This window comes from Lissotriton helveticus, chromosome 5_1, assembly GCF_964261635.1.
Source record: "Lissotriton helveticus chromosome 5_1, aLisHel1.1, whole genome shotgun sequence".
NCBI lineage: Eukaryota > Metazoa > Chordata > Amphibia > Caudata > Salamandridae > Lissotriton > Lissotriton helveticus.
This window is the reverse complement of record NC_136065.1, coordinates 1,876,778,542-1,876,795,801: the sequence shown is the minus strand read 5'-3', so window position 1 is coordinate 1,876,795,801 and position 17,260 is coordinate 1,876,778,542. Positions and strand designations below refer to the sequence as shown.

Below are 17,260 nucleotides of genomic sequence, written 5' to 3'. Positions count from 1 at the left end.
ATGTTTCCAATTGTAAGATCGATTATTCTGCATGATGATCAGTTAGACAGAGCAACAGATCTAAAGCCAAATTACATCTTTTCCCATGACATGCATTACTAGTAAAAGTGTACTGAGGTAATTGCAAGCTTCTTTCAGCCATATTAATTGGGCATACCCTTTTAATGTTGGTGTCCATTCTTTTTAAAACACCCTCGCCCCTTCTCTAGCTGTCTGATATTTTTTATCACACCACCCCTCCCCTGTCTTTCTCTCCAACCTACCCCACCGCCCTCCTCCCGCTGCACATTCTTTGTTCCCCACCCTTGTCCTTCCTGTTGGCTGCCAGCCCCAAATCACCCCGCTGCGGTTTTAAAACATTGCACTGCACGTCGCACATCTGCTAAAACTAGAGGAAAATGCTATGGCATGGTCAAAGCTAACCACGTCATAGCACTTTTCGCCCTCTTTTTCATTACTCATTAATTCTTGCTTACCATGCAACAATTGTCCCCAAATTTAAATATGACTGTTCCTATTTTCGCTGGGTTATGCCCCTTGATCGTAGTGGTCGGTCAAGCCACAGGGAGTCGTAGCAGTAGCTGACACCTTCAAGCTTCCTAGAAGCCTTTATATATTTCTTAATTTGTATAGCTGTACGCTTGAGCAGCCGCCTTTTGGGGTCGGGTTGAAAGCCTGTGATGTTCAAAACTGCCCAAAACAGAATTTGAGTTTAAAGTGGGGTTATAATTCCACACCATCCATTTCGTGGTGCCCCGAATTCCCATGATGGGACATGAGAAGCCGGTTACCAGAGACTGAAGAAGTCAATAACCATTTGTGGTATAAGGAGCTAGGAGCGAAGCCAGGGCCGGACTGGCCCTAGCGGGCATCAGGCGTTTCCCCGGGAGGCGGGAAGGCTGGGTGCCGGATTTTACAGCAGTGGGGGACAGTTTTGTTATCGGCGGCCGGTTTTGCAGTGGTGCAATATCGTCCATCAGTAAGAAAAGCAGCAGTGCCGTAGACACCTCCCCCCCCCCCTCACCCTTCCCTCGTTTGAGGACTGGATTGACACAATTTCGAGGGCTGCTTTGGGTTCCCAGTCCAGCCCTGAGCGAAGCACACAGGGGATTCAGGTGGGCTGAGCAGAGATTGCACTCGAGTGCCAGCTCACCGTCCTATGCCTCGGGTGTGTTAAAGCGGCATAACCACTGTATGTAGTGTTCCATTAACTACTGAAATCACGATAGATTAGTTAAGAAGGTAAGAAGAAAGTCACGCTGTAAATATCTTTATTTATTTATTTTGCAACGGAAGTCTTCAGCCACCTGTAGCAGTGATCCGAATAATGGGTGTGCAAAAAGATGCTGAGTAAAAAATAAAATTTCTTTAAACTGTGTGAAAATTCATTCGGCCCTCTTTTATACATCCTACACAAACAAATGATGGACGGAATGCTGAATAAATCATACATTCACCACCAGTCAAGAGATTGTTCTTTTGCTCACCATGCCACCCCAGTTAAGACCCAGCCGTATGCAAATCAGTCTGTGCCTCATGGGAACAGTGCATACCGAGCTGCCAAACCAGCCCCTTCCTGGACCGGAAACAAGCATCCTGGGGCTGGTTTCTGGGTATTACCCTTCATCAGCCAGACTAGCTTGAATCCAGTGGCACAGTGAGCAAGGGACCCACTTCTGGGCATACCCATCCCACTTATGGTAAAAAGTGCTACGCAAACAAATGTCAGCATGTTTTGTGTGCTGTTCAGAGCAAGCTGTAACACCGTATTTCTGGGACACCTTTCTGTAGATGGCATAGCTTGCTTAACTTCCTAGCTCTTGTGAAAACATTTCCCAGATCGTCACTAACTTGTGCCCCCTGCTGAGGAAGAGGGCACAGTCATCGTTCTACTATGCACCCTGAAGGTTTCACATTTGGCGCTGATCATGGGTTAGCTAGAAAAAACAAGCACTGGCAAAGCCAACAGGTTTCATCTATGCGAGTGGCTTTGTCAATGTTTTTTAGACATGTTGCAAAGCAGCGGGCTGCTGTGTAAAATGGCTGAAACTAAAGAAAATGTTAGCGCTATCACACTACATTATGGCGCTTCTTTCTTTAATTTAAGCCATGTTGCACAACTGCCACTGCAGCTGTGCAACATTTCTAAAAAAAACATTGACAAAGGCAATAGATCTCACATAGGCGAAACCTATTGGCTTTACCAATGCTTGTTTGTGTCCATCTTCTGACAGGAACCTGGTTTTGTCTCGGAAAAATCTCTCTCAATATGACATCTACTGGAGACAGCAGGATATCATAACGTTTGTCTTGTATAACACTACAGCTAGCAACAGGGTCAAAATGCGTTGACATGTATACTTGTATGCATATAAAAGAAACTAAGGAAACTGTTTATATGATGCTGAAATTCGGACCAAAGAATTAAAAATAGACTGCCTTATTTCCACAACAAAATAGAGGTTGTTTTTTCACCACGAACTGTAAACAAAGTAATCTTAATAACATAATTTGCCAACTAACCATAAAGAAGTAAATTAAAAATGTAATATTTTATTTCCTGAGAATATTGCTATTCACACGACGTAAGGGCTTTCACGTTTGAGACCTTTGGGCAAGATTTTAAGTGCTGTATTTGCACAGTCCTGTTCATGCTCCTTGAATGTCCTATTCATTCTTCCTTCGTGCTCAGTTCCTTCACAGATTGCTGTAATAGCTCCTCCACTTCGGCGCGCCGGCTCATCTTGTTGGCCTTGCCTTGGTAGCGCCCTCGTTTGCCGGCTCCTTTGCCTTCCAAGAGTTCTGCCACTCTGTCCCAAATAAAGGAAAATAAAACTGTAAGAAGAGTACAGCACTTAAGGACAGGTCATTTTTTCATGTTCCTGTTCCCATTGCCACTTACACCTTGAGCACCATAAACAGGACACAATTCTCCGTCATTCAAGAAAGTCTGGCGGCCCATAGAACGAAAACCCATAGCACCCTTGAAAAAGCACCACATAACTTTTTGATGCCGACTAGATGAGAAATAGTGGCCAGGACAGAGTCTATTACAGGGAAAGCATGGTTCTTCTGAAAGGTGAGCTGTATTGCGTTTAGAGACTCTGGGTCACGAAGAAGCACAGGCTGTGGAGACTATGAGCATCACTTAAAGTTTGGTTGGTAGCCCACTAGGTATGATGTCCTGGCCACTGCTCCTCTGGCTTAGGATCACCGACCATAGTTCGAGATCCTTGTGTGCCTGGCGGCATCTCTATGCCTTCAGTGCATCTGCAGGTACAGGGAATGCACGGTACAGGGAATGCACTGAAGGAGTAAATATACAATTTTATGCAAATTCACGAAGTATTTCCGCTGCAGAAAGTGCACATTTATACTTCTGAAAGTATCTCGAAATAGGGCATATCATTTCCCGTAGAGAAACACGTTTTCCTCAACACCATCAATTTTGGTCATGTTCCCTCCCCATTCTCAGCCTCCTGTTGACAAGAGTTCATTTATGATAGTATCCAGGGGAGAAGGCGTGCTTTATAAAAAAGGTTTGTGAAAATCACTTAACAAGGCATCAGCACCCTGCAAACTACACATCCAAATCTGCTCAAACGTAAAAGTATGCCATACTGGTGTAAACATTTTGGTGAGTAAATTGCTTAGCTAGTACTGACCACAATAGAGTAGCTCCAGGCTTATAACTGCGGATATAAGCCTTCTGCTTGAACATTCCGGTGTTTGTCTTTATGTTTCTTCACGAGATTACGAGTGGGTGGAATGTTCTAATATCCTTAAAGCTATTCTGCCTCATGCTATACTGATTTCTAAAGTCTCTCCCACGTTAGAGGCCCTAACTCAGGTTTAAGGCCTTTAACATCCGGTATAGCCCTCGGCAGCCGGCTATAGTATAAATTCACACGTTTTCAATTCAAAAAGTGGATTCACATCTTTGAAGCAAGATATATGCACATGTAACTTTGATGTGCAAATGACTTCGTGAATTGGGCCCTTGGCTCAGTACAGGGCAAGCTTATCTGTTTTAATCTTTAGTTTTTTTAAAGTTCAGAAATACTGACGAAGCATTTAACTTAATCACTCAGAAACAAAGTGGGGTCCCCTGGTTAAGGAGTTTACACTGGCACAGCAGCAGTAAAATTCAAGGCAGTCCTGAAGAAAGGATGTTGGAGGTATGACAAATCTAAAGTATATGCAAAACAATGTGCATATGAATCTGAATTTCATAATCACCCAACTATGCAGTTTTCAGCTACTTGAGCCTCAATTCTTGCTAACTGGGGAACGAAAAAACAGCACAAGTACAGAAAAAATACACAAAATGAGTGTTACTTTATACAACGCTGTTAGAACTGCTCAGTTAGCTGAACTTTTATTGCTGGAAAATCATTTCATGTTAAGTCATGAGACCAGACTAGGTAATCGGGATAAAATAAGATTCAGAATTGAAGATATAATGTACCTGGGTCCCAATTTTTCCACCATATCTGTGGGTCCCGCCAGCAGAAATAATCCTGCAGCTTTCTCATCTCCGACTGTTAGGAATATCAGGGTTTCCTGTCAATAAACAATGGTAAAGAAGACAATAGGAAAACAGGTCAATAGTTTTAGACTCACGATGTGTAGCTTTTGCATGATATCCCTTGATTAAGAGAGCCTTTCTGTAGACAGAGTACAGAGTCACTGGCTCGTTATCGTCAATCACACCCATGCTCATCTGTAGGACGTGTATTGTTGTTCTCTTTGCAAACTAAACACTTTCCCACACAATGTTCACAACCTGCGTTTTTGCACTAGATAAGCCGCAAATATGAAGAAAAAAACACGGAGACAAAAAGGAGAAACTCCTGTTCCACTCATTTATAGATTAAGCCCGGCTAATGATCTGCGCTTTGCCAGCCTTTTATTTTTTCCATAAATCCTGGAGAGATAATCCTACCATTTAAAAAGTCCCCGGCGCTGCTCCTGGATGATTCTGTTTTCCTGGAGTAGAACTTAGTCTCCAGTAACACCGAGGCCATATTGGAGAGAACAAGTTATTCAGCACAGGCAAAGACTAGACCAGCACTGATCTTATCTTTCTGTTAGTCTGCAACACCAGATCAGAAGTTGTGAGCCAAGTCTATATTGACTCACTAACAGTAACATTAATAGGTACACCCGTCATGCTCACTGTTCACTACTATTTGAAGGCCTTAGAGCTCTTCCTGTTGTACCTCCAACACCCTATTTGCCAGAAAAGATCTAAACAGGCCAATCACTGCACATGATACCCCCCAACTCCTGTAGAGCAAACCTGTATCTAAAGCAGCACACAGGTTCAGCCCACCAAATGAGAAGTCGCTCCTCTGTTATCGAACAAAACGCACTTTCACATCAAAAACAGCGGACTCGATACCCTTATAATGTCTGTTTGCTTATTACCCCAAGTGTTTTTTTTCTTTTAACATTTGGCATGATTGGTGCTGGGCAACAAGCCAACATCTAGCTAGGCCCACTGGATGCACTACTGGCATGCTCAATACTGGTTTGAGACATTGGACTATTATTCTGGCGTGAGTTGTTGTACAATCCTTAATGAGAGGTTTTCAGCAAGGATCTCCTGGGCAATGCATGGTGTTCAATTCCTCTATGAATATGACTCTTCTGCAGGAGTGACCCCAGTTATTGCACATTTAAGTGGGCCATAAGAGGTTGTGAGTCCAAATCTGATGGTATAGCTGACCAGACATTGGCAGTGCCCCCAAACTATGAATAATATTTTTTAAGGTATATCAGCCAATATTTCATACCTGTTAACTACTTTGTTTATGAACCACACTTGAATTATAAAGCATTTTCTACTGAGTAGCCTTGGTTCAGGGCAGTGGCACATATCTAGGTCCCCACTAAAGCCTTCCTCATGAGTGAGTCGTTAATGGCTCGCATAATTTTGGCTTAAAAAAATACCGCTACTCATAATCCTGATGAGCCTCGTAACTTCAGTTACCAGGTTCAACGAAGACTACAAATACCTGTTAATGAGGAATTAAGTATTTTCAAGAGTTCTCTTATCAAATTTCCTGCTGCTGTGATCCAGCCCTTATAATAGTATTCTTTTCATGTTCATTGCTTTTCTATTTATTTCTATTCTTTCTAGGACAATAATATATTTTTTGATTTCAACATGGCCACTCAAAATTTTCACTTTTGCCTATTAAAATGTTGTGAGTATTATTTGTAGTGGGTCTGGTCTTCTCATGAACAAATGATGACCACAGTGAAGCCAAGTGACAGCTAAATATTGGCAAGGTTTTTTTAAATTTTTTATTATAGAGTACTAAACATTTCTCACCACAATCTCGACGTTGTGAGCTGCTAAGCTTTTAATACTAGCATTTACTAGTGTGACTTATTTAATGAGGTATATACTTTTTTCTTCACCGTTTGATATTTGCATGGCACGGAAACCACATTTCGTAAGAGACCCGATGGAAAGTCATATCAGATACTGTACAATGTACAAGCCTCTATATGCGATACTACCCCGTCTTCCAAGGATAACGGAGCTGCCAGGGAGACAGGAGAGGGTATCTGAATGTCTCAGTGAATGTAAGTGGCCCTAGAATGCACCTTTGGGTCAAAGATACCAGCACCAAAATATGAGAACATGTATTAAATGTATATTACTTATCGTATGTTTATAGCACCTCTGCCATACCAGTTACCCTGTGGAGTAAAATCATCTGCACACACTCCAACATGCATGAATAACGTGGCCCATCAACTGTAATTTGGTGTAAGCATTCCGATAATATGTATATATAAACATGAATAAACTCCCAAAAAATGAAGACTAACTCGGAGCATCATCTTGAATGCTGAATGTAACTATCATTCTGAGTGAACACCAACAAGAACAATGACCATTTGGGAAAGCTACACTAGACCAGGGTTCCCCAAAGCTTGTCCTGGAAGGCAGTATCCATGGCAGATGTTTAATATATTCCCATTTAGATAAATGTAGTTATCCTAAAAATCTGGCAAGCATCCGGCCCACCAGTACCGACTTTGGAGAACCCTGCACTAGACCAACAATCGCACTCCAGTGCGATACCAATGGCACACTGCATGCTATACAAATTCCAAAAACATGCCTATGGGCAGCAACACTCAAATGATTATACTCTGAAAAAAGATATCAAGCCACTGACTGGTGGAAATATGCACAATATACGAATCTATAATAGATTCATACAGCAAAACTGATGTATGTCAGTTAACATAAATCAATTCTGTGCATCCGCATAAGTAATTCCTCCTCTACTCTGTACTGCACTTTTTGATTGCTAATGCAAAACATATACGTGTTTTAATCTGATGTTTTTTTTAATCAGAATTTATATTTGTTACAACAAACAATTTTAAAAAACATTAATAAGGACAGAACGTGCAACATGTCGCCCTCTCCCGTTTGGTAAAGAGGTAAAGAACATAAAGGTCCTCTAAAGGACTTCCGCTGATTGAAAACCTCTGTGCTCAGCCGATAAACAAGGGTTTCTTTCAGCCAGAGAAAGCAAGGTTAGCAGTCATTTTGTGATAGGTCAGTTCACAGGAAGCCAAATCAGTCATTGTGCTCAGCAAAACATTATATTCATCCATCACATGTTGACAGCTACTAGCCGGTTTTTAAAAAGACCTGGACGTAATTTACTAACGCAAGGCTGATGCATAACAAGTGCCTCCTAGTGAAGAATTCTACAATACACTGGTATACTTTTCGCAATCACACCGATCAAAGCGTCGCACTGGGCTGTTAACAATCATGACGTTATTAAGGACAACAGGATATGTGGATTGTCTCAGAATACAGTGATAGGGAACCATAAGCCAGAAGTAATGTAAATGTAAATGTGTGTATACTTGTAAAGCGCACTATCACCTGAAAGGTATCTTGGCGCCGTATACCGCTGTGGAACCCTTCCTGGCTTTCCCTGTGAGATGCCTCCTTACTGGGCACCTCCAAGGTGAGGCCAGGCATCCTAGCGCTTTCGGGGCCGTTGTGGAGATTAAGCAAGCTATTGCCCAGAGTTGCAGAGTGGGACCCATGATTAGAGTAGGCACCGAGGCGAGAATGATCGAGTCCGTGGACATTGAGCCCAAGACCCTTCCGCGTCGGGAATTGAACCCTGGTCCCGGGCCAGACCTCTGCCTCAGGGTCTGCCGCTCTAATCGGTGAGCCACACTTCCACAATCCAAGTAATTGGGAACTGACTCACCTCTGTGCCAATCTCATTGACAATGATGTTCATAAATTCATTATCCCCGTCCTTCCTGTTTGGCAGCAGAAAGAAACAAAGAAAAAAATCAGATGTTATGCAATGAAGGAGGATAACTTGTATAGAAGTGGTGGCATGGCTTCTCTGCATCACCTCTGAGTGATCCTAAGAAGACCTCACAGATACTAGATGCTGGCACTCTACAATCCTCACTAGAAGCTGCACTCGTCAATCCTCACTAGATGCTGGCACTCTACAATCCTCACTAGAAGCTGGCACTCTACAATCCTCACTAGAAGTTGGCACTCGTCAATCCTCACTAGATGCTGGCACTCGTCAATCCTCACTAGATGCTGGCACTCGTCAATCTTCACTAGATGCTGGCACTCAACAATCCTCACTAGAAGCTGGCACTCTACAATCCTCCCTAGAAGCTGCACTCGTCAATCCACACTAGATGCTGGCACTCGTCAATCCTCACTAGATGCTGGCACCCTCAATCCTCACTAGATGCTGGCACTCATCAATCCTCACTAGATGCTGTCACTCGTCAATCCTCACTAGAAGCTGGCACTCGTCAATCCACACTAGATGCTGGCACTTGTCAATCCTCACTAGATGCTGGCACTCGTCAATCCTCACTAGAAGCTGTCACTACAATTCTCACTAGATGCTGGCACTCGTCAATCTTCACTAGAAGCTGGCACGACAATTCTCACTAGATGCTGGCGTTCGTCAATCCTCACTAGATGCTGCACTCAACAATCCTCACTAGAAGCTGGCACTCTACCATCTTCACTAGAAGCTGGCACTCTGAGGTTCCGTGAAAATCGTTACGGTGTTTTGGGCATTGCCGAATATGGACGAGTCTGGTATCTATGAACCGTAAATGGCGAGTTTGGTAAATGTACGCGTTTTCACTACACTACCTGGCATGGTTCGCCTTATTTACGTGTTTCCACATCTGAACCCTTGGGTTCCATTTTAGATACGGCATCCATTTTGTTTCTTGCCCTCACGTAGTCAGTGAACAGGCAAGTGTCCGCATCGTGACCTGTTAGTTCCCAAGCCATACGGAAGACGCATATTCCTTTCATGCATCTTTATGACCGGAGGAATGACACTGCAGAGGCGAATGGCTCAGCTTGAGGGTAATCTTGCCGTACCGGCCTATTGTTTCAGCCGTGCATGTGCTGGGATCAAGCTCTTTGATCCTATGATCATGTTTCCAATATTACCCCCACACTCTTTTCTTTAGGCGTGCCTGACTTCCTAGCAGCTGTTCTTGTCTCTTTACTCTTGCTCATTTACAACTCAAGTGGAATGTACCTAATGATGGGAAGATGTGCTTTTACAGTTGGAACTGGTGATGTTAATGTAATTATGTTCCGGGGTTCTGAATACATGAAAGCGATCCTTTTGAATTTTAGTGTGGGAACTGAGCTGTAACCTTTTGCTTACATATTGTGCAATGACAAGATCTTGTATAAAAGAGAGCGAGCCAGAAACACAATTTGAAGCAGACTCGTAGAACCTACACGCTGTTGTACTTCTAGTGACTTTTGCCTCCCTGCAGTAATAAACTCTGATCTTTGACGCCGAAGGAAGTCTCCCGTGTCTCTGTCACTTGTGCGCCGAAACAGGTATCCCACGAAGGTTATAGGTGTTGTTCCCTGGCACCGCTGGGCCTTAAATAGTCCCAGTCCTTCAGTTGGCGCCCAACGTGGGGCGACATCGGCGGTACCGGTCCAAAGCCTGACGATTGTGAGGAACTTCGTGTGAAATCTCCGAGGAAAAGGTGCACCCCGCTTCATCGATCCTGTTGTCGAAATAAGTGGTCCGAAGATTTTTCCCGCGAAGATTCCCGCCTCCTGACGGCTGTGACGGACCGATGCCCTGACTGTCGACCTGTTTTCGACGCCTGGCGTAGACCTTTCGTACAGCGAGACGATAGACGGGCCTTCCTGGTGACGCCATTGAAGCTCTCAGTTAAGTATTTGTGGATCGCCCCCAGTCCTTAGTTGTTGTCTCAGCTTGTTGAAGCTTTGTTGTTTGCATGGTTCCATTGCATTTGTGGTTCTTAGTTGTTGGTCCTTAGTTTTTATTTTGACAATTGCAATTGCCAAAAACCGAGGGTTTTGTGTTCCACGAAGGATTAGTGCTTCGGTAACCCTTGAAGTTTGATACTAGGTTAGTGTGCACGATGCCTAGCCATAGTGGATATCTTGGTCTCTTTAAATGTTGCAACAAGGATTCCCGGTTGGAGGACTCGTGTCCGATACCTCCAGTTGGAACTCCGATATATGAGCTCTATAGTCGACATGGTGTGGGTCCTATTATTTATAATAAATATTGGGTCCGTTACACGAAAAAAGATGGTGTCCTTAGTTGGCCACCGCATGGAAGTTTTGAACTTACGATTTTAGATAATCTTGAAGCTAAATTATTCAAAAGGAAAGCTAGACCAGCTATGTTTGATTCTTTTCGGTTATGGCGTAAAGAGGCCAAGCAGAAAGAAATCAAACAGCTTAAAAAGGATCGAAGAGAAGGTTTCGTTCCGATAATGCAAGTTGTACAACAATGTCAGCGAGATAAGGAAGAAAAAGAAATAGAAGTTTCCACTAGACTACATCATATGAGGATAGACAAATGTTATCCGGTTTTTCCAACTAGTCAGGATAAGAAAGAAGAGGATTCGAAGGAGGATCCCCTGTTAGCGTATTTGATGAAATCGCCACCTCCTTATGCACAGGGTGCTACGGCCCCTGTAGTTCCTCCTATAGTTCCGCCTGTTGTTCCTCCGGTTGTCCCTCCTGTTGTTCCGGCGGCTGCGGGTCAGCCCGTTGTTGGTCCCACGTTTGTCGCACCACCTGTCTCTATTCCTACTGCTCCTTTGACTGTACCCTCTCTGCCTCTTGTCCCTGCCACCCCGACTACCTTGCCTGCTTCTGCTGTGTCTGCCTTCACTTCAAACGTTGTGGCTCCTGCTCTCCTTTCTCCTTCTGTTCGTAATCGTATCCCTAACACTGTTGCTACACTTTATTCACCGCTTTCTGGTCAGTTATTTCCATCCGATACTTCTGAAACTCCCCAAAGACGGAGCCAGATCCCTAGTGGGAGGGAAAAAGAGACGCTAGTGACAATGGCACATAGGTGGATAAGACATCCTGCCAACTACCCTCCACGCATGGTTTGAGACGTTTTCTCAGTTTAATGAGCCTACACAGAGATTCGTGTTCGAAGAAATGTGTAACTTTTTGAGGGAAGAATGGTTTAATAACAATTTAGATAACGTACCGCCCGATATGATTGAACTTCAGAGTCAATTTTCGAGCGGTATGATTGTAGGTGGAGATGTACGACGTGCCTTAGAGCGACTGTTAGCCCATAGGTCGACAGTGCATTCTCGAGTGGCGTTTGATGACGACTCTGAGAATTGGAAAGCGGCTCCTGGTCAGTACCCTATGAGAGAGGTTCCGCCAGTATGGATGCCAGGTGATCCTGGTGCTGCCCCCCCGATCCCTCCGCATTTCCAAAGAGTTTGGATACACCTCCCATGGAAGCGATCAGAAGTCTTACAAGTCAAACAGTCCTTACCTGATCCACGCAAGAATCCGGCGGGTTACTACAAGGAGTTGTCTCAATTAGTAGATGCTACTATTATGAACCTTGCCGACATCGACATGCTGTTCGGAAATGTTGTACCACAGCCCGTTTGGGCGAAAATTCGTCAGGAAAATCATGCGAATGAGTTAGGCGGCGATTGGGCTGCAATAATAGCGGCTGATGGCCGACAAGTTGGTGGGGCTAAGCCAGAGCAGGTAATTTCGGATCTGCCCCAGAGAATAATTACGTTCATGAAAACGCTTATGCCGGCGATGAGGGTAAACTGGGATAAATTAGCAGCTTGTAAGCAGAAGAAGGACGAGAGTGTCTCCGATTTCTTTACTAGATTCGAAGAGGCATTTGTCGATCATAGTGGTCAGGATATGGGCACTGAGGGAGGCCAACGGTTGTTTGTTGACAAATTCGTGTTGAATTTGTTGCCAGAACTATGCAACAAATTGAAAAATTCAGAAAGTGCATGGGCTGTCTCAACCACTGCACAGATATTAGCAACGGCTCAATATTATGAGAATAGGGAGAAAGAAGAAAGTGATCGTGTAGATAAGAAAACGAAGGAGCTGAAAACGAAGGTTTTGTTGCAGCAAGCGTATCCTCCGCGTTCAAATCACACTGATTTACAACAGCAATATAGACCACAATCACAATCCTCCAGAATACAGTCACGTCCTGACTCCTCTGACTTTAGATCTATGCTTGGGTATAACCAATGTGCATATTGTAGAAGAGAGGGACATATAAAATACGACTGTCCCGCTTTGCGTGACCGTCTGAATGGTGTGTCATCACGAGGAAGCCGTGGTGGTCCTCAGCAGGCATCTCGAGGTAGAGGCCGCGGTACCATTCACAATCAGAACGATCGCCCTCAGAATTCATCAGATACGAATAATTGTTTTGACCAGCGAAATGCGGGGTCAGTTAGATCTACACAATATCATGTGGACGATTACTACGTTGAACATGAGACTGTTGCAAACGATCATTACTAGGACAGCCACCGACAAAGAGAGGGAGTAGTATCAGTTCCGGTTGATCAGAGCGGGCCTTACGTCGCAGTTGCTACATCTGGCGTAGTCGAGCCTTTTCTGTTAGACACTGGTGCAACGAAAAGTTCCATCATGCATTCGAAACTCCCTGGCGCACCTTTGTCTGGCTTAACAAATGTTTCCGTTGGATTCTCTGGCGCCCCGGTTAGAAATCCTGTCTCCAGCCCTTTGCCCCTCACTATCGGTCCTCGTGAGTTGGAGGCTCCATTGATTCTATCTACTGGTTGTGGTGAGAATCTTTTGGGCTTGGATTTGTTAAAACGGTTATATGCGACATTGTACTGCTCCCCTGAAGGAGTGGAGCTTACATTAGGTCGAAGAGTAATCTCTCCTATGTACTTGTCGATCAATAAACTCCCACCGGAATTGAGCTCCCTTCCTGCGTCTCTATGGGCCACAGGTCCCAATGACGTGGGTCTCTTGGACATCCCACCCTATATGATCAAGCTGAAACCAAATGTGCGACTGCCACGTATACCACAGTATCGTATCTCCATTGAGGGAGAACGGGCGCTATTAGCGATTGTACACGACCTGATCAAAAAGGATGTAGTTGAAGAAACTCGAGGAAATGTGTGTAATAGTCCTGTACTACCAATTTTAAAACGCACTGATCCATCTAAACCTCCTGTGTACCGTTTCATAATCGATTTGAGAGAGGTGAATAAAATCGTGATTCCACAATATCCCGTGGTCCCTGATATCACGGCTTTGCTGACCCTGATTCCAGCTTCTGCCTCCTGGTTCACGGTGATCGACCTAAAGAATGCTTTCTTTAGTATCCCGATTGCTGAGGAAAGCAGAGACCTATTCGGATTCTCATTAGGTGGTCACAGTTTTAGACTGAAACGTGCACCACAGGGCTATTGTGAGAGTCCGTCTATCTACAGTCAAGCCCTCAAAAGTCAACTTGGTTCATTTGTGTTACCGGCAGGCGCAGCCTTGATTCAGTACGTTGACGACCTGTTGGTAGCTGCTGATACCGAAGATATTTGTAGAACTCCTACAGTATCGTTGTTGCGGCATTTATGTGACTTACATCACAAGGTGTCACCTTCCAAGCTGCAATATTGTTGCCAAGAAGTAACTTACTTAGGTCACTTATTGTCAAAAGAAGGGAGAAGGTTGACCCCAGAGAGAATTGCAGCGATTTCTCGAATGACTGTGCCTAAAACTCAGAGAGATGTACGTGCCTTTCTAGGTATTACGTCATACTGCAGACAATGGATCCCAAATTTTTCACTCTTGGCGAAACCATTGTTAGCTCTCACCTGCAAGGATGTTCCGACTCCTTTGCCATGGACTGAAGAGTGTCAAAAAGGTTTTTCTGAATTACGTGATGCGTTGTGTTCGGCTCCTGTGTTAGGTACTCCTGATTACAGTAAGCCGTTTACACTGTACGTTCACGAGAGGGATGGTTGTGCGTTGAGTGTTCTGGCGCAACAATTTGGTGACAAACAGCGTCCTTGCGCATATTTTTCTTCGACCTTAGACCCAGTAGCTAGAGCCTTGCCGAGTTGTTTAAGAGCAACAGCGGCAGCTGCGGCGTCCATTCGACAGTCCGCAGGTCTGGTCATGGATAATATGCTTACGGTGATGGTTCCGCATGCAGTTGACACTCTCTTGAACCGAACGAAAACTCAACATTTGACGAGCGCAAGGTTGTCTGGGTATGAGTTGACGTTACTGGCTAGTCACATACGCATAAAACGATGTAATGTGTTGAACCCAGCAACATTGTTGCCGATCAACATGGAGTCAAGTGGTGAAGCACCACACAACTGTTATCTGAGAACTGAGGAGGAAACAAAGGGTCGTATTGACCTGAAAGATACTCCATTGGTAGATCCCGATGGTACTTTGTATGTGGACGGTTGCTGTTTTAAGTTGCCGAATGGTGATGTGACGACCGCGTATGCTGTAGTGACATTGAGTACGGTTGTAGAAACTGCAAGATTGAGTCAGAATTCGGCTCAGGCTGCTGAGCTGATCGCCTTGACAAGAGCGTGTGTGTTGTCCAGAGGAAAACGGGTGAATGTGTTTACCGACAGCCAGTATGCTTTTGGTGTGGCGCACAGTTTTGGGCGATTGTGGAGAGAAAGAGGATTCTTAACGTCGCATGGCACAAAGATTCAGCATGGACAGCTTGTGAACGACCTTCTAGATGCACTTACATTGCCTAAGCAGGTGGCAGTAATCAAATGTAGTGCGCATCGGAAAGTGACGGATGATGTTGGTCGTGGTAATGCGTTTGCAGACGAAACTGCTAAAGAGACAGCTAGAAATCTGACAAATCGAATGTATGTTGCGAATTCAGTAAGATGGCCAGCAGAAACTAGCATGTGTGAGGACACAGTGGAGAGTGTGAATACAGAATGAGGCCACTGAAATGGAAAAGACTAAGTGGAAAGAAAGCACGGGAAAGTTAGACGAGAATGGATGTTGGGTTGATTTGTCAGAAAAACAGAGATGGATGTTACCGGATGCATATGTGCTCGCTGTTGTTACAATGGCTCATGGTACAGCACACATAAGCGCAAAAGGCATATGCAAGTTGTTGTCTCCTGTATGGAAGAATGATGGGATTACTAAATGTGCAGAGAGAGTGGTTAAGAATTGCATGGTATGTTTGATGCATAATCCCGGCAAGGGCACCCCCACTCCACCTGGTCATTTTGCCCCTCCTACATGTCCTTTCGAAGTTATCCAATTGGACTTCATCCATATGGAGAGATGCAACAATTTAAAGTATGTGTTGGTTGTAGTATGTGCGTTCTCCAGATGGATTGAAGCTTACCCTCTTAAGGATAATACTGCTCTATCCACAGCTAAAATTCTGCTCAAAGAGTATTTCCCCAGGTACGGCATGCCTCGGATTGTATGGTCGGACAACGGAAGTGAGTTTGTGGGAAGTGTGATGAAGAGTGTGTGTCGTGGTCTGGGTATAGTACAGAAATTCCATAGTGCTAATCATCCTCAGTCAGCGGGTTTGGTGGAAGGATACAATGGCACCCTGAAACTAAAACTTGCTAAAGTTCAGGCAACAACTGGTTTATCATGGCCCGACGCTCTGCCTCTAGCTCTCTTATCGACCAGGGCTACTGTACACTCTCGAGTAGGGCTCAGCCCATATGAGATTGTGTTCGGCCGTCCTGCGAACATTTGGGGGGTTCCAAGGCCTAAAGAATTGAACAGACTTGAATATCCAATGTTAATAGACTATCTACATGATCTGACTGCTAAATTGAGTTTGATTCATCAACAGGTCTTTGAGGCTCTGCCGTCACAAACAGAGGGTCCTGGTCATCAGCTGCAACCAGGGGACTGGGTCCTCACCCGTAACTTCGGACGAAAACGAAACCTTGAGCCGAGGTTTGTGGGACCCTTCCAGGTGCTACTGGCAACAAGGACGGCGGTTCGGCTGGAGGGACGGAAGCATTGGGTACATGCCACCCACACCAAGAAAGTCCCGTTTCCTTTGCCGGCGGATACTTGGATAAAAAAAGGCTTTTCCGAGACCGACGCTCCACTACGCTTTGTCCCATTCAGCGAAGCTCAGCCCATATCTGACACCCTTGTTGACTCCCCTCAAACAATTTCCCTTCCTTTAACAGTGGGAAATACAAGTACTGAACAATTGCCTGGACCATCGAACACTTGTTCGCCATCCAATCCACTGTTTGAAGATCAGACTCAACCCGGGAGAAGTCGATACTTTCTTCGACCGCGCATTAAGGACAAATAAAAGAGTTCTGTTTTTATTCCCTTTTTGAAATTTACAGTACCCCTTACCGTTGTCATGAACACTGTGGACATTATATAGTGTATATACCTTCTTCTTTTCATGCAGCAAAGAGACTATTATTGACTTTGATTCTAATTCATTTAACCTATCATCTGGGTTGACCGTAGGGCCGTGCGGGTACTTCCTCCTGTTTAGCAGCTATCGACACTAGGTCGGTTTCTTTTGTCGATTTCTGGGAACTCCTGGGAATTGGCAATCGCTACTCAGAACGAAGTGCGTCAAGAACGTCACGGATGGTTTCGTTTAGAGGATGGACTTCTCGAAGCTGTCGGAAAAAGAGAGAATGTTGGCGAAAGGATCAGAAGTGTTTTGTACAAAGTGTTTTCTATTTCAGATCTTTATGTTGTTCCTAACCGTTTCAATGCTACTGGTGGGTGGAGTATATTTTGGGATTCAATTATTATTACCTTCCATTTCACCTACTCCTCCTTTCTACAACCTGAATTTCGCTTCCACCGTTTCTCCACATTCTTTTCACTTACTGCCCCAACATGAGCAAGTCAGACGTGCGGAATTTAGAA

The 17,260-nt window shown here is 44.5% G+C and overlaps 1 protein-coding gene across 2 annotated transcripts in view; it reads right to left on the bottom strand.

Moving 5' to 3' along the window:
* Window positions 1-1,266: 1,266 nt before the first annotated feature.
* Window positions 1,267-17,260, bottom strand: part of AARSD1 (alanyl-tRNA synthetase domain containing 1) — a 312,550-nt gene continuing 296,556 nt past the window's right edge. For both annotated transcript variants that reach the window (XM_078645329.1, XM_078645328.1), the window contains 3 exons: window positions 8,265-8,319; window positions 4,469-4,563; window positions 1,267-2,810 (listed from right to left, as the gene is read on the bottom strand). In XM_078645329.1, coding sequence (XP_078501455.1) covers window positions 2,672-2,810; window positions 4,469-4,563; window positions 8,265-8,319 — 289 coding nt within the window. In that variant the 3' untranslated portion in view covers window positions 1,267-2,671. The remainder of the gene's footprint in view (window positions 2,811-4,468; window positions 4,564-8,264; window positions 8,320-17,260) is intronic.